We start from the raw sequence: 20,893 nt of genomic DNA, 5'->3' as shown, positions 1-20,893 counted from the left end.
ACCAACTTGAGAAACTGCCCGCCTGCATCTTGCGTGGATGATCTAGTCCTTTAAACAAGAAATAAGAAGAGGAATTACCTTTTCACTTCCACGAAGCGATCCTCGGTTCTTCGCTGCCTGGGTCTTTTTATTTTAAATCGCAGTATTTGTGTGGGCGATCAGATTCGTGCCCTTTTACCTGAAACAAAAAAAAGGCTGTCTCGTAGACTTGAAACTGTAAGGTCATTTCGACAGGACTGCCAAGTCCACTTACTTGTGGCGACAGCTAAGCCGTTGTGTCGCCGTGAGTTCAGATGAGTGTCTTCAGAGATCAGAGAGGGAAAAAAACATGCATTTGTCTGAGAGTGATTGCATCTTTATATTTAATTTCCTGTCCCTTTTCTACTTTCATACGTCTCTGGTCATTATGTGGGAAAGGCCTCTTGGACTAGCCAGTGTAACAGGATTAAATAGTTGAACGTATCAGTTCTTTACTGAATTCCCCCGCCCCTCTGAAATGACGGAAATCACTTATTGAGTACCTGATTTTAAAGAGCGTAGGTTTGTGTGTTTCAGATACTTCCTTCCAAGGAGCACTTATCTTCTTTGATCTAAACGGATTTACAAAAATTAAAACCTGAGGGCAAATCCCCCTGAAAGGCAGCAGATGAAAGAAAGGAAGTCAAACTCTGAAAACAGCGAAGGCTAGAGCTGTACAAGCTTTTTTTCTCTGGTAGGCTAAAATAATTCCCCCCCACACACACACACACAATCCCTGGAAGCTATGGGGAAGTCAGCTAAACTAAAAGTTTAATTTAGAAAAGTTAAATGCGCATTTGCAGATTGACTGCTCATTGGCTCATAAAATAAGATGGTGTAAAGCTTTTTGATCGTTTCTATTATTTAAGCGCAATCAATGTAACGATTCTTATTTTTCTGTACCTGCTGCTAAATTACTTTTTAAGGCTCAGTTTTAGCCGCTTCACCAAAACATTCTCCTACTAATTAATGGAAATCTCAATTGACTGAGTCAGTAACTTAGTTGCATCTGCAGAGACTAATGAAGATTTAAAAATAGAGCTGGTTTCCCTCCACCCCCTTTCTCAGAGTCCGATCCAGCCAAGCATGTGAGTGCTTTTACTAAAGTCCGAGGGGTTATTCATGTGACTGAGGTTAGCTCACATGTTGAATCCTTCGAGGGACCCAGTGTAAATGGAGTTAATGTGACAATTTAACTTCCGATTCAGTCCAGGATAATGTCTTGGGGAGGGGGTTCTAATATCTAAATTAACTGAGAAACAGCGGCTCTGGCTTTCCATCAGTTTGATAAAGTAGTTATTAAAGAGTTATTGAAATATAATTTTAAGCTCAGGACCTGGCTAAAAAAGGAACATTTTTCGCTTTCTCTCCCGTACCAAGTGTTACATGGATACGGGGCCCCAGCTGAAAACTGGAGGGGTAGTTAGAGGAGCCTGTCCACGCTAAATATACCTCCTTCGTTTTGTATTCGTATTTCTTGCTGAAAACCCTCGCTCCTGAGTCTGCTTTGAATCACAGAGACCGAGGTGAGACTCCGTCCTGCATTCCGATTTTCTTAATTCTTCAGACACTGGTGCGGGGGGTGTCGATCAGACCCTTCCGGCACATCCAGGCAGGGGTCAGTTACAAAGATTTTCTTTACAGAAAATGACTCTCCTCATCCCAGAAAACCGCGGTAATGAGGATAGCGGCTTTTTTTGCAATGCGCTCAGGTGTGCCCTGGGAAAACCAGAATGGCATTGTCCTATGGTTTCCTACGGCTTTCCCTAGGCTCACTTCAAGGCACATGAGGGCTCTTAAAACCAAATAATCTCTGTTCCCTCTGCAAGATGTTTACCTGCTATTGCTGACCCCGTCACCCAACGTGAACTCGGAAAGAGATCAGAGTCAGGGCTAAATTTAAGCGCGGGCGCGTCCCGCCCATTCGTGTCTAGTCAGCTTCACGCTTCATAGTCAATTTCTCTTCTCCTTTGAGGGAAACTTGCATGCAGCAACAGGTGAGAGAAAGAGTCGGGGGATACTTTCCGGGGCTCTGCTTTGCTTTTAAATAATGTGCAACGTGATCTCAAAACCACAGAACCTGGCAGGGCAGACGCAGGACCCGAAGCTACGTTTTTAGATCAATTTTTAATTGACTCTGTTGCAAGCGGATGGTGCCCCCCTTTTTTCCTCCCTTTAATTGTATCTCCTTCCCCCTACCGGAATTGGCTCCCTAGCTCTCGTATCCTAACAAACACAGGTGGGCTCTGAATATTTTATGTTGGATAATGGCTTGCGCTGCTCTTGGGATCCTAGGTAGCCTGTGGACTTTTCCAACCCATCTCCTCCTCTTCTCCAGCCTCCCCATTTCGGAGATGATGGCTGCGTGGCTTCATCATCTCCGATGATGATTTTTTTCATTGCCCGATTCGCATTTAATTGTTAATTGACATCTGTGACTCCGCAGCTTCAGTCATTGAATCTGATTCGTGCTACTGGCCCAACGCCAGTTCGCCTTGAGTGACGTTCACACATTGTATCTGCCTTGACTGACTTTATGTATTTCTGCGTCCCAATGAATTAACAGTATAATAAAGCGGATTGCGTGGGTAATAACGTCAATGTGAAAATATGCTGATGTGAAGTGTAAAAGGATTCTGGGTTTAATTTCTTCCCTGGGTTGCTCACTCCTATACAAGTACTTGTGACTGGAAAAATTCCTGGCTATTCCATGTTTTGCAGAAACTTATTTTAAACGCATCCGCCAATCCCGTTTATCCTGGATTTATCACAGATACCCCGCTTCAGAGAGAAAAGAAGTGAACAGACTTTTACTGACAATCTAAATTCAAAGATACGTGCTCTGAAATGGGTTCAGAGAAATAGTTTGGGGGGCTTTCTACATGGGGAAGGTAGCTGCGTTTCCCGATTGTTTTGTTTAAATAAGGGAAATGTATCATTTGAAACCATCGTTTAAATTACCATTCATTCGTCCTTTCTTTTGCATACAAACGCATTTACAAATGTTTGTCTTATACTTGGCAGAGGAAACAAAAGCCGAAACTATAGCTGGCAGCTGGCTGATTGCAAAGAGTGGAAAGGGGGGAAAAAAACCCGACCAGCCTCTGGAGCTGGAGAAGGAATTTCTTTTTAATATGTATTTGACCAGAGAGCGCCGCCTAGAGATCAGCCGAAGTGGCAACTTCACTGATAGACAAGTAAAAATCTGGCTCCAAAATCTCAGGATGAAACTGACAGAGGAAAAAAAAAACGTGGGGGTGGGGGGTGGGAAGAGAGAGAGCAGAGCTACTAGGGGCTTGCCAGAATTAACAGCTCGGGTCTCCATGTGATGATAAGTCACTAGATGCGACCAAAGCAAAACATTTCAGAGAGGGCAGTATTATTTTTTTTTCTTTTTTTTTTTCTCTTTGTTGCTCCGGTCTTAATGATTTAAGCGATAACAGAAATATGGTTTGTTATTTCCAAGGCATGTGGCTAAGAAACATTTCCTGATAGTTTTTGTTTATTTGTTTTATGTCCTTTAGGCTGAGGCATAAGCTAAAAAGAATTAACTCTGCCGTAATAGCCCCATTGATATCCTTTTCCAATGGCATTCAGGCAGCGCTGTGTTGTGGATTTTGGTTGGGGGGTTTTTTAAGCCAACTTTTTAATCTTGCTCATCTCCATGAGATAAGGGCTTCCCATATGTAGCACATTCTGTTTGAAAATATTCACACAACTCTCGAGGAACTTGATGCCAAATACTCCCAGAGGCTAATTCTGATGAATGGGCACTGTAGAAAACAGCTGCTATAACAATATTTTAATAAAAATATAGCTTTGTGAAGATCTAACTAAATCACAAGGAAACCCATAATGAGCTATGGAGAATCAATATAATGTTTTCATATGACTGGCAATATATTGTGTTATAATATGTGTTTATGTGTGTGTAATAGATACATATACATCTATACATTTGCTGATGTATGGGTACGCACACTTTTATTCCCTACAACCTATTAATTATTTTAGCACCTATTCCCCTGACTAGTGGAAGTTGTCCTATAGCTAAGTAATTCATTTACTATCTAAGATCCCTAATTTGTCTCTGATGGCTAAATTTAAAACCTTTTTGAGAACTTCTACCAATAGCCAGAATAAACAGAAAATCCCATTACTTTAAAAATGTTCTTCTAGCCAGGGATTAAACTCGGGTCCCCTCTCCCTTTAGGTTTCTTTTCTTCTTCTCCTTCTTTCTACGTTTTGTTTTATTTTGTTTCTTTTTTACTGTGTATTATTTATTTTTAAACCTAATGATGAAATTAAATGACAAGTGGGTTTGGTTTTCAGCTCATCTGAAGTCGTTTTCTTTATTTATATTTCAGTCTGTAATTTGATAGAGGGAATCTTTCATTTCCAAATTTCAGCACAAATTTATAAAGATGTCCCTTCTACCAGTTTTGTAAAGAGGAGTGGGGGCTTCACTGCAACAGCCACGTTCATGCTGGAGTTTGCCTTATGACCTTGCGAGAGGAAAAAACGAAAATCGAGTGGTCCCAATATTTTAAAACTCCTCCTTGCAGCAAACAAAAGCCAATATAAAAATTATTCTCATTTGTAATTGTGCTTGTCGTGTACATACGTTTGCCTTCCTTTTTTTGCATACACCCCCCTCTTCCCCACTATATAAATGCACCGTTCAATTTGTCAATGAAACGCAACTAAAAGTTTCAGTCACTTAACCTTTGAGGTTGTTTTTTTTTCCCGTTGCTGAGAGTTTGATTTAAACTTGAACTCTCCGACATTGACGACCCATGATTGGGATAAAACCGGAGAAGATCTATGTGAAAAAGGTGTATCTTCATTTTAAATCAGAGTCGATGCCAAGGATGCTTAATAATATATATATTTTCCATGTCTCGCTGCCCCACCCTCTACCCCCCAGAAGTCTAGCCTTACACAAAATACACACATAGGAGTCTCTTGCAAACCCTCAACCGCAGTTTCCCCACTTTTTACTGCGTGGAGGCTTGGTTTGCTTTTTTCTTTTTTATTGGGGGAGGGGTGTTGTGTGTGTGCGTGTTTCAATTCCGTGTTGTCTTTTCTGTTCACTGCCTGACATGCTGTAAACTGTTTGAAGTTCAACAACATGGCTAAGTTTTATTGTATTTCCGGTACAATAGATTTATATACCATCCCTTCCAGTCTTTTAACGGCTTTGCAAATGAAATGTAGCTAAGTTATAGTCAAGTTTCTGGCTCCTCAGTGCATCTCTTGAACCCAAAGATTTTTTTTTTCCTTCTTCCCCCGAACTTTTAAGCTCTAGGAAACTCACCCGTTAGAAACTGCGCTACTTTCCCCTGTTGTATTTCGAATAGCTTATTTATTCATTCATTTATTTATTTTCGTATTTATTTATTTTATCCATTTATTGGGAAAAAAATCCAGCGCGCAAGGTAAGCTATTTCATTTATATTGTTATGATATTAGCAAAAAATAGACGTGTGTGATAGCAACAAGAAAAGGGAGCTAGATAATACTAGGACAATCCTTAATTTAAACCTTGGGTCTGCTACACTTTCCCTTGCAAACTTTGAAGAATGAAGGGAGTTTCTCACAAAGCCTTAAACCTCATTACTTCTCCAACTATCCCTTTCTCCCAACACGTAGCGGGGCAAAATTGAAATGACCCCCTTTGCAAACATGAAATCATTATTATGTATCACTGCTTCCTATTCAATGGAAAACGAGAGAGGGGGAAAAATCCTCATTGTTGCTAGGTATAACAAAGTGACGTTTTTACTATTACACTAACAGATTTATCCTTTTTTTAAAAAAAGTCGATCGCTTTCCTAGGAAAAAAGGCAGTATTTTTATTTTTCCAGAATCCACCGAATTTCATTTGATTCTCAGCAGAAAGTTATCCAAACTTTTTTTTTACGTTTTAATTAAAAAAAAAAAAAAGTGCTGATTTTTAAAATCCCATTGAAATAATTTCACATTGGAAACAGTGCTTTTAATGAGCTTCCGTGAAGAAGAAAAAAAACTTTAGAAATATCTATGCTCTTTTTTTATAGCTGAGGTAATCGCTTGATTCTCTTAAGTCAATAGGATTTTACTGTTTCCTCTGGTCTATTTGTAAACTATTTGTAAACTCCTGCAGGAGAGATCCGTTCTAGACACTGTACTTAGGAAATAATTTGAATAGTTATTTCGTGCAATCGTAGGGGTTTTTTTTGTCTTTGAAAAGATCCTTTTGTTGCTTTTGTTTCCTAGCAACTGTTTTCTATTATAAAAGTTCAGATTGCAGATGATGTCAAACAAAATGGCCGCCCAGGCGCCTTTCTTGGTAATTTTAGCCTTTGACCCAAGAATGAACTAGAACTGCTTTGTGAATTAGGTAGTTTCATGTTGTTGGGCTTTTATTTTTAAACACAAGAACATAAAACTACCTGATTTACTCCAGTTATTCTCCTCGAAATTGTTTATTCAGGGCAGTTGGACCAAAGGAAAAATGATGGGTAGGTTTATTTCTGTTTATTTATCTATTAGCTCAACCATACAGTGAAGTTTTAATATCTCCTGGGGAAGGGGGTTGTTCTCATTAGTTTGGCCAAGTGGGTCAGGGAGTATGAATGCAGGGCTCCTCTGTGTGTTTAAGTTCAGTTTCAGTGACAGTTTGGAGGAAAGTAGAATTAGGCACCAAATAATTAACCGCCGATTAAAGGCCAAATCCAACTTCTGCTGAACTCGGTGGTAACGCTCCCATTGACTGTAGCGGGGTTGGGATTAGCCCCAAGTGAGAGATTTCTTAAAGGTATATTCTCCCATTCCCTCGTGTGCCTGCACACTTACACAGGCAGAGGAAGTAAAGCGTGTTCTATTTGGGATAACACACCCACCCCCCTGTTTGCATTATAACCTAACACAATGAGCTCCTTCCAGTTTTTGAAACTGGCCCCTATTTCAACTTCTGTTCATAAAAAAATAGCCCTGCAAGAGACATACTTTGCGCAGTGCCCTTTATTCCAGGTATTTCACTATGATAATGTGGAATTCTCTGTTATTTTTAAATGATGTATACATATATGTAATATATGAGTATGTATGCATACACACACGGACTTCAAGTAAGAATAGGCATAGCAGATACTATGTGGGTTGAACCTCATATACTCTATAAGGCACTATTTCGGTTGGTGTCAAACTTAGACACCTCTTTAGATACCGATAAATTCCACATGTTATCGAGGTACACACATGCACGAGCGTCTCTCTGACTGGAGAGCACTGCCTGACTGTTTTAGTAGCAAAATAAAAGTTACTTTGAACTTAAACCTAAGCGGGAACAATGGGTGCAAAGTGGATTTAATTCACGCTTCTCAGCTGTGGTAAAAAATATTCTGATCAAAAGTCCCTTCCGGTAACATCTCTTTCTCTGTAAAATAAAGTGTAACCGTATGGGGCACAGTCGCGGTTTTCTAAAAAACGTTGTGCGCTCGGGAGTATATATAGACATATAAATGTGTATATGTATATATATCAGCAGTGGTTACATACATATATATATATGTAAAGAAAGACTCAGCCATACATAGTTCAGAAATCCATATAATACATATTATATGCATATATACATAATCAATCAAAGCCTGGGAGCAATTTTCTGTGTATCCATTTATGAAAAGAGCATAAAAGTAAGTTGTTACATGTTACGGGCCAGGATGAAATAACTCTGCGGTTGCATCCCACGTGGCTTTTTGAAGGCTTAAACACTGATCTGCTATCTTGGGTTTTAAATATCATCTGCCACTTCTTTGTAGCCAAAGGACTGCTGTGAAATCGGTTTATTTGGGGAGAGGAATTTTTCGTGAATAATAATCATAAAAAAAGCTGTTTTATAGGCTCTCTAACCTGGTGCGTGTGTTATCCCTGCAACTGGTCATTGTTGTAGGCAACATGCCCATCTCGCCTATTAAACAAACAACCCGTCCTATAGCAGAGGGGGGAAGTAAGTCAGCATAAAACAGACTTGAGCTCCCTACTTTGAACGGGTTTTGTGGATCTTTGTCAGAGGGACCAAGTGATAGCCCTGCTCCAGGCAGAGCTTTTAAGTGGAAATGAACAATCTTGTGAAGTTAATAATAAACCATTAGGTAATGCTACCCCTACAGGGCACCCACTAACCTGTCTTGTCTGGGCTTTTGATTTTGGATCTGGCTTACATCAATACAAAGAGAGGAGCAAGGTCCATTGGAGTTGGGGGGCTGTAACTGAGATCAGAATCGAGCCCAGGAAGGTTTGCAGGGATGATTTGCCAGCACAAAATGTACTTAATTTCTCCATGGCTGTGGGAAAAGGAAGCGGGAAACCTATCTGTGAAGTCAAACGAGGTATCATCATGATGCAGCTTATATATATGCTTTGCTTGTCTCTGAAGCCATGTCTTTCTTTTCATTCCTAAGTAGAAAGATAAGAACAACCTTACCTGAAGAAGCAGCTGGGCTGAGATTGCTACAAAATGCTCCGCATAATAATTGCTTCCTTTTGCAAAGTGATATATACGCCTGCTCTCTTCCGCATTAAAGACAATGAGCAACTCCCGTTAATCCAACAATAAAACTCCTCAAATTCTTATTCTTTGCTGGAGTTCCAGCCTGTCTAAAAATCTCTCACCCCCATTCAGTATGTTTTAATTGTTGGCAAAAGTGCTGTAAAAATAGCCGGCTGAAAGCAGCCTCCCCCACCCCCTTTTTGTTTAACAGGCTCTCTTGCCTCCGATTTTATTGAAGCAATTATTTAATAACCTTATTCTAGTACCTGTGCCTTTTTTTTTCTGTCCGTGAGTGGGAGACAACCCCTCCACCACCATCTAAGCAAGTAAATCCCTTTCCCCACTAATAATACAATTTAAACCAATTTACATCGTTGTGACCCTAAACCTAAATCTATCCTCCCAACAGTGAAAACCGCTCCATTATAAAACCAACGGGTGCGAAATCCACCTACTTTCAGGGCAGGCTGAAGCGCCCCGTTTTTGCAAAGATTATTACTGAGTTTAAAGGCGGGGAGACCGTCTGGAAGCCAAAATCTTGCTTCCAAAGGACCATCAAACTTTCTTTCCTCTCCTTGTACTTTTCAAACGCACATACGCTTTTACTTTACAAGGGATCTAAATGCTTTATTAACTGCTAAGGTTACAAACCTCATTTGAAATTGTGTTTTTTAGCCAGAGTATAGTTTCGGCTCTTGGAAACCTGCCCACATGTGTAAGTTGTTTTGCTTCTCTTCAGACAAGGAATTTTTCCCCCCTCACCACTTACGGCTTTTTAACAGACGGCAGCATTCAAGCTGAGAGCTAGCACAGGAAATGGTAAAGGTAGATCCCTCTGCTTTTAAGCCACAGAAACTTATTTCACTTTTTTTTTAAAGGGGAGCTTTTTTTTTTTCCTCCTCAGGAACTTTTTTGTGTGCGAGTGTCTCGCCCTCCTCTTGCGTTTGGCAAGGACTCCTGACTGAAGTTCCTTTCAGCCGCTCTTAGACCTGTGTAAATGTATCATTCATAAATCCTGCTTTGCTTTATGCTGAGTTTTGATTTCGGTTTCCTGGCTCTTTCAAGAAAGTCAGTTTTTAGGGTTTTTTTTAAAAAAGTTAAATGTTTTTCACAGCTGCAAAATGAGAGATTTGGGGTTCGGGTTATCTTACAATCTGCCCTCCGAACTCTCCAGAGCTATGAAGTTCACTCCTAACTTTTATTCAAGCTCTAGTGGCCTTAAATATTTTGCATTGAACTGCAGGATTTTCTCTTAAATGAGACATGTTGTACATCGACGCCATGTTGGCCCCGGGCTCAGACACCCTGGGTCCAATTTCCCAGTCCTTAGTCACTAACTAACTTAAGTAAAGGACACGGGATTAAAGCATTTGCACCTTCAGCATTTTCCCACCTTCCCTTCATTCATGAACAAGAAGCGAAATCATATGGGCGGGAAGGTGCCATATCTAATCACTGACAAAAACACCCCCCTCCAAAAAAGTGTTTAAATATGTTTCCGGCAAGAAATGGGTCGTCGTCTTGTTTTGTCCCCCATATGCTGATAAATCAGAAAAATGTGACTATAACACTGAGTTACGGTCTACACATTTAGAAACATGTTATATTTAACGGTTCCTAGCATAAAGGTATCAACCCACCCAGCTGATTGTTCCTGATGAAACCGAGGAGAGGAGGTGTGTATTTCAATGAGAAATGCTCTTTGGAAATCATCTCTTCCCCACCCTATAAACAATAAAGTATATTTATAAACAGTAACTGAGTTTAAAAAACAACAATCCCTTTTGGCTTTCCAGCTCAGACAAAACCTGTTTCGACTTCTTTTTTCCACAGGCAAATTCCGCTTAGAAACTTTGGCATCGATTCTGGTCACAAGAAAAAGTTTCCACTTCAGGGCTCCCCCCAACCCTCTTTAAATAACTATTCCAGTTGAGTTTCCTGAATCCGGTTCACAAATGCACAGCTCTGAGAAGAGTCCAGCTAGCCAATAAGCCCCCGCAGAACTTTTCTCTCCCCTGTCCACATGGACCAAAGTTGCATTAGAGCAATTTACTTGTAGAAGTCCGAGTGAGGTCAGCTTCTCCTTGCCTGCTTTTCCTTGACCAAAGTTATTTGCGAACAAAAGAGCTTTTCATGCGATTTCTGGTTGTGTGTTATTTTTGGCTTTTTGTTTTTCATCCCCTGCAATGTAAAGCCGTTAAAAAAATAGCACCAGAGGACTCCGAACTGACAGATTTGGTATTAAGGTAGAACTGTAATGGAAGGACACCCCTCTGCAGCCCCTGCGCTTTGGGGGGGAAAAAAAGGGTACAAGGAGATGAGATGTGGTCATATATGTGTGGAAAAAAAGTCAACTCCTGGACCAAGAGCAACCTCCAAAGTAGCGAAGGTAAATGGATTTTGCAGAACGCCTTGTGCGAGCCCTACCCACTGGGGACCTCGAGCCCTTCGGATCCTAATTCAGAGTCACACTCTAGGAGTCTTCGGGGCTTGGATTTATATACTGCAGAAAATTATATACTCAGAGGCTGACATGCTTCAGCGGAGGGGCACTCGGGGTTTCTGAGCTGTCTTTTCCAATGGTGTAGTAAAGCTAGAGTGTTTGCTGTATCTTTATTCCAGGTAAGATGCGCCCCATTTCACCTCGCGCCCACAGAACAGGTGCTTGGCCTCAATCAGTGATCACGAATTTCACACATAATGATTGCTTCCGCATCCCCACGGTTGATACACACATGCACACGCATATGTACGCACACACAGACACAACACACTTCAGTCAACAAAGCGAGTGGGCTCGCCACCCTACCCCGTCCGTCCGTCCTCGCCTGGACACGCTGCCCTGGGAGTCGGGGAGGTCCTGGAGATGTGTGCTGCCACAGATTGATTTAAAAAAATCATTTCTGAAAGGCAATAAAGCGGAGAAATATGACAATGTCCGCAGAGAGGTCGTATTTCACTTTTTAATGACACGGGGGTCTTTCCAGTTCCAAACCTCCCTAACTCCTGAAGAACTTTAGGGGCTAAAGGAAAAAGAAACCAGGGGGAAACCAAAATGAGGGATTACCCAAGGTGTTTCGCACCAGCCCGTTTTTGTGACCCGGTCCCCTTAGAAAAAAGGTTTGAAAGGAGGCTTGCCCCTGCTCGCACTGACACTGTAAGGTCTCTGGGTTTAGGTAGGAGCCCCGAGATACTCAACAGGGGAGAATGCTGCTCTTCCACTGGGGCAAAGCCATTGGGACAGAAAAGGAGTTACTTCGGATTTATCCCGATGCCAACGAGAGCGGACTGAGAGCCAGCCGGGACCCTCACCTGGGTAAATTTACTCTAGCAACCTTTGCAGCTAAGCGGCTACAAAAACATCGCAGTGATCTTCCACCAAAGGAAAGATGGGCGCTTCTTTTTTGGGGGGTGGGGGGGAACTATCCCTAGATTCATGTCCTGATTCAGAGATGTTAACCGTAAGAGTCAGTATCTCATAGCCTGAGCCTCCAGCCCGGTCAGATCATTTAAAGAAAATAACGCATTTCCCAATAGCGACCCAGGCAGAAGAAGGCAGAGCGGGGACACTTCGAAATACATCGCACTAACAAACCAGAGGGCAGCTGCTTCCGGGAGACACAACTGATAGGAATTAAGGGGGCAGAAATGGAAAGGGTTGGAGCTGGGATTTTTCAGTGCCTTTATCATTTTCCAGTCGCAGTAAAACAGCTCGGTCTGCGAGACATGCCCTGCAAGCACAGGCACTGAGATGCGGGAGAGATGCGCTCTGCGGGAAAAGAGCGAGAGGTTTGCTTTTCTTTAATTTCAAGGCGGCTACTTGGAAGCCAGCATTTGGTTCTTATTCAGCTCCTGGAGATTTACACCAACTAGGCACGAGGGTGCAAGAAACGGGGAGCGGATTGGTATCGCTGTATCATGTCCAGGCACCTATGGTCCATTCGCTTTCCCAAGAAGGCTGTGTCACAGGGACAAGTCCATACAGAGGCGAATCCATGCTGGCTGCAGTTAGCTGAAGTCCAGGGCTACATTTGCCCCTAAGCACAGCATCCACCTTTCCCTTCCTCTACATTAAAAAAAATAAATCACTGGACTGTCTTAAAACAAACGCATCTGACAGCATACCTTGGTAGCGCAGCCCCTGCTACCGCCACATAATCAAGCTAGTTAGGGGCTGCCTCTGCTGCAAGCCCTGTGCTAAGCGCTTGCTTCATTCCTAGCCAAAGAAACCCAGCCCGTCTGAGAAAAATCATACTTACACACAAGCGGGGTTTGTGGGTTTAAACACATACAGGACATACATAGATGCATAGGAAGGTACGGTGGGCGGGAGAGGTAAACCATAGTCTAAAATGTGAAAGAGTCCCTTTTTTCCCCCTTTCTTTTCCACAGGCAATAAATTCAAGGCTATAAAAATCAAAGAAAGCTAATGTAAGTTTTATTAAACTATTTAACCGTCACAAGTTTAACGCGTTGTGTAACAAAGCAGGATCAGTGCCATACTGTATTTTACTAGGCTTGTAAAGTTAAATGAAGGCTTCTGATTTCCACGATGTGTTCAGCTCCTTTAGCCCTGGCAACACAATCCTGGTATTATGCTGGGGAACATATGGAGAGAGATTCTGATCCCCCCCCCCCACACACACACACACGTTTAAAACAAACGCTGGGGGATCTCGTGGTGACAGGGGGGTCCGCCAGGCAAAGTTCTGGTGTCCCGTACACAGCACTGACATATTCCATTTCATATTTTCCTGTATTAAATCCCCCCTTCCAGAAAGCGTCATTATTTGGACCCCGAACCCCTCTTCCACTCCCCGCCGAGGTCCAATCTTTGAAAAAAAATAAATGCATGCATACATAGCTTTATAGGCACGTAGATTATACATCAAATACACCGATTGATATGAACCCCGGGGGTGGGGGTAAATTGTCCATATTCTCCCCTTATTCCAATAGCCCTCTGGAGCAGCCTACAAGGCTGGCTGTTATTCTGCACTCCCCACATGATGGTTATGAGAAGCCAAAGAGAGGGCATCAGCATCTTTCTTTCTTCCTTTCTTTTATTATTATTGTTGTTATTATTTTCTTTTCCCCTCCTGTTTCCCCAGCCAAACCTACGCAGGGATATGAGCCCCGCACTGTGTGTTTCGTGGCTTCCGAAACTCCTGACGTTCTGCAACATTGCATAAACATAAAACAATCCATCCTTGATATGGAATGCAAGGGCGGATGACAGCAGTGCGCAGCCCCCTTGGCTTCGATTGATTTACGCCTATACTGACGCTTTATCAGGCACACGAAAAAAGTTTGACCAATCATTTTGCTAGGAGCTCACCACACAGCAGCCCAACTGTACTTTGTTGGCTAGGAAGTTGGAGAAAGGGGTTGAGTACAAATCTAGATCTGTCCTATATATTTTTTTCCCTTCATTGAACCGTGCTTTGTATGATGTCTGAGAATGTCCATTTCTGGAACTCTTAGCAATTATTATGTCGACTCTATTATAAGTCATGAAAGTGAAGATTCGCCTTCAGCTAAATTTTCATCTGGGCAATATACGAGTTCCAGGCAAGCTGGGCATAATGAGCATCTAGAATTCCCCTCTTGTAGTTTTCAGCCAAAACCGCCAGTTTTCAGCGCCTCTTGGACTGCTTTGAATCCACATTCTTCTGGTACCCTTCCTTCGGTCTATCATCCATATATTCAACATCAAAGCGTCCCTTCTGATAGCAGGTATCTACGGAGCTGGCTGGATCCAGTACCCAGAGCAGAGAACATACCCGGGCAGGGATCAGTTAAAGCAGAACCGCTGCTGGGGCACCCCGGGGAAGTGCATAAACAGGGAACACAGGAGTACAATTTAGAAACTTCTGCTGGAAGGGAAGGGATCGTTTCCACTCAAAGGCCCAGCTTCGAGGACAATAAAGTTTGTGAAGGAAGCGAGGACAAAGACAGGCCAGATCAAAGTAAGTTATAAAAGTGAGGAAGTAAACAGTATAAAAGCGGAGGAGGTGCAATAAAACGAGACAATGCAAAGTAAAGTTAAAATCATGTCTGAAAGAAAACTCTCAGATTACTGGTGCCAGCCTTCGGAGAGGGCGGTTGGGAGGCGGGTGGCAATGCCTAGAGATCTTTGAGCAAAATGTGGTCCAGGAACAGATGGGGGGAAAAAAGCTTTATCAACTGATTTTCTTTACCGATATGCATGTTCCTCTCTCCAGCTGATTTAAGCACCAAACCCATCTCTTTGCTAGTAAAGGGTAAATTCGACTTGAAACTGTGCGAGGGGCGGGGGGTTGGGGGAGAGAAGGGGTAAATATTGGGAGGAAAAGGGGATTCGGGAGGGGGAAAGGGACGGGTTTTTTTTGGAAAAGGGAGGAAAACGAGGGGAAAAGTTCACATGGGGAAGTGAACAGCAACTGTATCTATTTCATGCTGTCTGGTCTTTACCTTGAGAGATACAATTGTTGAGGGCTGGCTCGGTGCTTTCCTCTGTCACGCTGTCTTTGTGTTTGTTTGTTTGTCTGCTTGTTTATGAAATGCAACGTTTAAGGGTATGAATATTTCAAAGCCACGCTCCCAAACCAGGGCGAGGGAGATAGAAATGTAATGAGGTCTTTATTTGGAATGTAACAGATTGGCGAACACTTAAAACTAATCATGTGCCTCTTTCGTGACCTGTTTTCTGGAAAATGGAGAAATGCAATTAAAAAAATATACAGCTTTAGATCAAAACCAAGGACATGAGACGGGGGAAAAATCATTCTCGTTTAGCTTCTCTTAGGCTGGTTTTTATGTGGGTTGCTTGCAAGGTAAAGCGGAGCTGGTCTCAAAGCAGGATGAAATAAGGCACGGTTCAGCACCGTTGCAAATATTTCGCATTGAATGAACAAGTTTTTAAACCGAACTCCTGGCATGCTCCAAGAATAGAGCTCTCCAGATTGTTTATATCTATATTTATGTATGCATGCACAGATAATCATCCCCCCCCGAATTCACTTTATTTCCCCCCTCTTTTTCATAATTGCAACTGAGTTTGCAGTTGCAGCCATGCGATTAAAAATAAAGGAGCCCTTTATTTCTCGTCTTGCGATGTGCAAAAGTGGCATTATTTCTATCCTGTAACCTATACCGTGCACACACACATATAGAAAAAAGAGAGTCAGTTTTTTTGTTGTGCTGGGCAGAGGTCCAGAACAAACTGCAGCCGTGAGGTGAATGATTTGAGAGAATTAAATATCCAGGTTGTGTGCTCAATGTCCCTGAAATTAAATATATAACAATCTTGTCCAAGAAAACGTTGTGAAGTTATAAGTAAGTGCAGAGATCCACGTTAAGAGGATGCTATGTGGTTTCTATGGTATGTGGTTAAGACGCATATTTTGTTTTAAATAATAGTTCAATTTTGGCTGATGTTGAGAGAAAGCCAAAAAAATGTCTCTCTAAGTACTGCAGGAGGGGACTGTTTTGCAGAGAGCCCTCGCACCAATTTCAGCGACTGTTTCAATTTTTGAAAGTATTTCATGATAATTAATCTGTGCAGGGTAGCTGGCAACTCGAGGTTTTAATTTACTTGCTAGATGTTGAAGGGTAAGACCTGCCAAAAATCCTTTCTCATTTGCTTTCCTGTTTAGGGGCTTGTGTACACTTAATAGATAAACCTATTTTCCTGTAGAAAATGTCGTGTTTTTCTAACGATCCGAGATATCACAAAAAAAGGATCTTTTATGAAGAAGAGCCTTCCACTGCCATTAAAAGAAAGGTAGCAGTATTAACAGTATCAATTATTAACAGCATTCTTCCTCTTTAATATTTAATTCTGCATATTAGATCAAGTCAATTACATTAAGGAAGTAGCCGTGCAAATTTGTAAGATGCAGTACTTACAGTGGAAGATTAACTGGATTATTTTTAAAATATTCAATACATTTCATTTTACTGTAGAGGAAACATTCTGATGGTATATTTTTTTATCATGCTCCATTTAATTGGTGTAAAGGTTTATGGCTTAAGCCATCATTCCAGGAGAAGCAAAGGAAGCAAAACAGAAAAAATGCGGTCTGCCCAGAATATGCTTCATGTTATTCTTTCCCCCTCCCCTTCTCGGTTACCTAACGATCGGTCAGTTAATGTTTACATGAACAAGGAAATGCCTACAGTGCTTTTACCCCCCAAAAGCTGCCTCAGCACACCTTTTTCTGAAGAGTTAACCAGTCTGCTTGGTTAGCTGCTGTGTGTGGCTAGTACAAAGTGTTTGGAATATTGGACTAATATTTAATGGCTCTGATCTTCCTGCTAAAGATTTCTTCCCCCTTTCCCCCTTTTTCCCCTGTGTTGAGACCAACGAGCGTTTTGAATGTTCCAATTTCCCATTGAGGGCAGGAGATGGGGGCGGGGGAGGGGGGTACGTTTACTGCATTACTTAAGTTTAGAGAACACCGCTGCAAATGCAAATGTCTCTCTTGATAATACTGACCAGATCACAGGGAAGAAGCCCTTGAGCCCTTATTGTAGCAGGACTATTTCTTGCCACTTAGCCAAAAAAAAAAAAAAAAGAGAGAGAGACATGATTTATTAAAGGCTTTATTCAGAAGTAATCTGTGTATGTATTCGTACCCTGAAATACATGCCGGTAGGAATGGATGGACAGATCTGCACACACAAAAAAATGTCCTGGCCAGTGCTGCAGGTCTGCAGAGGCATGTAGGCGTTGGGTTCACAGGATAGACAGCCATGCAGCCATGCACATGGAGGCCCCGAGCCTGGCCACACTTGAGCACGTGCTGAACTTCCCCACTCTCGACTCCGTGGGGAGACCTGCAGTTGGAAAGTCCAGCACGTGCTCACGCGCGGGCCGGATCGGGGCCATGTGCCTCCACGCTTATATACCGGGGTGCATAAAACATCCGTGCTTTTCACGTGGCCTTTTCTTCAAACGCAGAACTTAGTGGGCATTTCTTCTCTCGGCTATGTATGTGTTTATGTATATATATATGTGTTTGTCTATATATACGTAGCCACACACATATATAGATATCCATATTCGTAATATCTGATGGCATTATTTATTAAGGACTTTCTGAGAACCGATCAGGATACACAGTATTGATCTTGCTGCTTTTCTTTCAGCCAACCCCGCTGCCAACTGGCTGCACGCCCGCTCCTCTAGAAAAAAGCGATGCCCCTACACGAAATACCAGACGCTGGAACTAGAGAAGGAGTTTTTGTTCAATATGTACCTCACCAGGGACCGCAGACACGAAGTGGCCAGACTCCTCAACCTGAGTGAAAGACAAGTCAAAATCTGGTTTCAGAACCGCAGGATGAAAATGAAGAAGATGAACAAGGAACAGGGCAAGGAGTGAACCACAGCAAAGCCCCTCTGTCCTCTCCCCGGCCCGCGGTCCACTCCCTAGGCCCCTTTCCCAACTGATGCTGCCATCCTGCCCCAGTGCTGAGAAATAAACAATGACCGTGGGCTTTTTTGTTTGTTTGTTGCTGTTGTTGTTGCCACCTTTGCATGGGAGATGTTCATGAGTCCTTCCTTTGATCCCCCCTCTCCGACCCCCTAGTCCCTGCCCCAGCCCTCCGCTACATGGGACACAGGCTGGGGGGGTGCTCTTGCTTGTGTCTCCCCCTGTGTAGTATGGCCATCGGGCTGCGTGGCCATCAGGGCTACTGCTGGGTCGCGATCAGGGTTTTAAATACATATTGGCCTCTCTATCCTAAGTGGAAGACAAAACAACAACGTGGTCACAAGCAGACTCAGCCCCTGTCCCGGCCAGACCACGCTGCCTTGCTGTGACCATGTTCAGTGAAGTGATGGTGTCTGTCTACAACACCCCCCATCACACACACACACACACACACACACACACACGCACACACGAGTTGAAGTGGCAAAAGAAACCAGACGATTTAATTAAACTACTGGAAGACAGACACATTCGTAAGGCTGCTTTTAATTGCATCCAACAAATCATTTTCAATTCACCAACTTTCCACCGGTGCATTCGGATCCCTGACACTCAAATATCCCACTGCGCCCTTTTTTATATTATTCTCTTTTTCTTTTCTTCTTCTTCTTCTTTTTTTTTTTTTGAAACCGCGCAGTGGCAGATACGTGACTTTGACCAGTACAAAAACCCGGAGTAGAATCTTTTCCCAATAAACCTTCCCACGTGGTAGTTTTATACTGGATCGTGGGGGGTGAGGGAGGAGGAATGGGAGGGGGCTTTCTCAGACTAAGACTGTAAATTGTTTAGCAAAATAAAAAAAAAATCATTTAAAAAAAGGAAAAAAGGAAAAAAAAGGAAAAAAAAGTCCCTCCCTATCAAGCATCCCTAACTCCTAGAGGCGAGAAAAATCGCATTTTTTCCTAGTTTCACACAATAAACTACCTTAGAGAAGCTATCCCAGAAGGTAAAGGCTGTGTTTTTAGTGTTAGCGTATTTATAATTTATTGTGCAAGGACTTTTCCTCGAGAAGGAGATGGCTGCAGAGATATCAGTGCCCAGCCCGGGTTCTGGAGACTTTCCCTTCTCTTCCGAGAAGTTCCTACTTGAACGTCTTCGTTTGCTCCGGGAGAAGCGAGTCGGTCCCCCTGTCTCGCCCCAGCCCTGCTCACACATGGACCCCGCCAGGACTCCCCCGCTCCATCCTCACCTTGTAACTAGCCGAGGGACCTCGTGAGGGCTGTGATTGTCTTGTGGTTTATGATTAGTATGATTTTTTTGGTTGTTGTTACTGAAGTGCATTTAATGTAACAAATGTGTATCTTCATTGTTTACAAAAGAGGACTCATTTCATGCTGGAAGGACCTGAAAGATGTCCTGGAGGTTTCTCTCTTGTCTCTCTCCCTGCAGTCCAGCCATGGACTGTGATTCGCTTATCTCTGTAAGACTTAACTTTTTTGGGGGGAAGAGGGTGAGGGGCGTAACTTTAGTACCAGTTGACTCGATGGTGGGTATTGTAAAATGTGTTTGTGATTGTGTTTCTGTGAACGTTGACTCTAGTTTTCTGTTTCAATGTGGCTTTTTTCAGGAATCCCTTGAGCTCTTCCACTGTTCGTTTGCAAAGGAGGACAGCGAATAGCGAAATAAACCTCTCTGGGGGTTGTTGGTTGTTATTATTATTTTTTCTCTCGTGTGCACATTTGTATATTGAGCTACCAAAAGTCTTTCTAGAAATGACGCAGTGTAGGGTGGGGAGTTTTACTAGGGGAGAAAGTCTGTGTGTGGGGGGGGGGGGTTACAAAGAAGGAGAAGAAAAGAAGAAGAAGAAGAAGAAAGGAAAATAAATATCTTTCTGGTGAATTTGTGAGCCAAACGATACAAATCTAATTTCATAGACGAATAAGCCGCTTGTACTTTTAGTAGGAGATTTTTATACCACTTTGATGTGCTGATAAGCGAGTGCTCTGTAGAGATTTGATAGTCCTATTTTCAGCGTTGGGTAGATTATCCTAAGATAATCTTTTTGGTGTACACTGAAATTCACACCACTGCAGCTTCCCTGCAAGGGGAGGAAAAAAACAATCTTTCACTCGACTAGAAACCAGATCTTCGGGGTTTAAGCCCATTCTTCAGAAAGTTTTTTCTGCCTAGACTTTCTCATGCAAAACTTTCCATCCCAAAGTGGCTCCTTTAGAATTTAAAATGCCTCTGTGCAGGGGCCGCAGCTGGTTAAACTAACTTCTGCCAGTAGGAAACACTCCCTGGTCCCTTCTCAAAACAAACTCCAAATCCCAGTTTCCAAGACAATTTTTCCTCCATTTTAAAAAGAAAAAAAAAAATCCACCTCTGAACCCAGGTTTACCCGTTAATATCTTACGATGAAAAAAACCCCAAACATTCGGGCATGTTAAAGTTCAGGAATCTACTGCTGATTGTTTTATTTTTTTAAATTTATGTTTTAACATTATTTTCATTTAAAGTACAGATAAATCCCAAATCTGGTTTTAACCAACTGAAGACCTTTCTTATATTTGCAATACGGTTCCCAAACTGCTTGAAGTCTAGGCTCACCCAAATACTTAGTGCTTTGTAAGTAACATTTCCCATCACTTACTGCATTTTTTCACTCTGTTGAACACTAGGATCTAGCAATCGTTCCTTTTTCACTTCCCTTAGAGCTGTGGTAATGAACGGATATTTTTAACATAACAATTGCAAGATGCTTTCTAAATATAGTAAAAAATAATGTTAGTTCCTTTTAGTAGGGAATTTGCTTTCTTTGAAGGGGAAAAAAATGTTGGAAATCCTGTTTTCTGTAGCACAAGCCCAAATGTATTTTCCACAGATGTTTAATGCTCCAGAATAAAAATCGATTTTAGAA

The 20,893-nt window shown here is 42.2% G+C and overlaps 1 protein-coding gene and 1 long non-coding RNA gene across 5 annotated transcripts in view; one reads left to right on the top strand and one right to left on the bottom strand.

Moving 5' to 3' along the window:
* Window positions 1-1,499, bottom strand: part of LOC109318912 — an 18,845-nt gene extending 17,346 nt beyond the window's left edge. For all 3 annotated transcript variants that reach the window (XR_002103344.1, XR_002103343.1, XR_002103345.1), the window contains exon 1: window positions 79-1,499. This is a non-coding gene — a long non-coding RNA (uncharacterized LOC109318912). The remainder of the gene's footprint in view (window positions 1-78) is intronic.
* HOXB9 (homeobox B9) overlaps window positions 1-20,893 on the top strand; it is a 22,488-nt gene extending 1,595 nt beyond the window's left edge. Inside the window, exons 2-3 of one of the 2 annotated variants that reach the window (XR_002103342.1) lie at window positions 17,687-19,453; window positions 19,601-20,893. Coding sequence is in view for 1 of the 2 variants with exons in the window: in XM_019548382.1 (XP_019403927.1) it covers window positions 14,016-14,523; window positions 17,687-17,922 (744 nt within the window). In the remaining variant the exon portion in view is untranslated. Of the gene's footprint in view, window positions 1-13,829; window positions 14,524-17,686; window positions 19,454-19,600 lie in introns of those variants that run through there. The other variant, XM_019548382.1, reaches the window with a different exon arrangement.

Source organism: Crocodylus porosus, unplaced genomic scaffold (assembly GCF_001723895.1).
Source record: "Crocodylus porosus isolate Cpor-Errol unplaced genomic scaffold, CroPor_comp1, whole genome shotgun sequence".
NCBI classification, from domain to species: domain Eukaryota; kingdom Metazoa; phylum Chordata; order Crocodylia; family Crocodylidae; genus Crocodylus; species Crocodylus porosus.
Note: the sequence above shows the minus strand (reverse complement) of the source record. Positions and strands in the feature narration are given on the sequence as shown.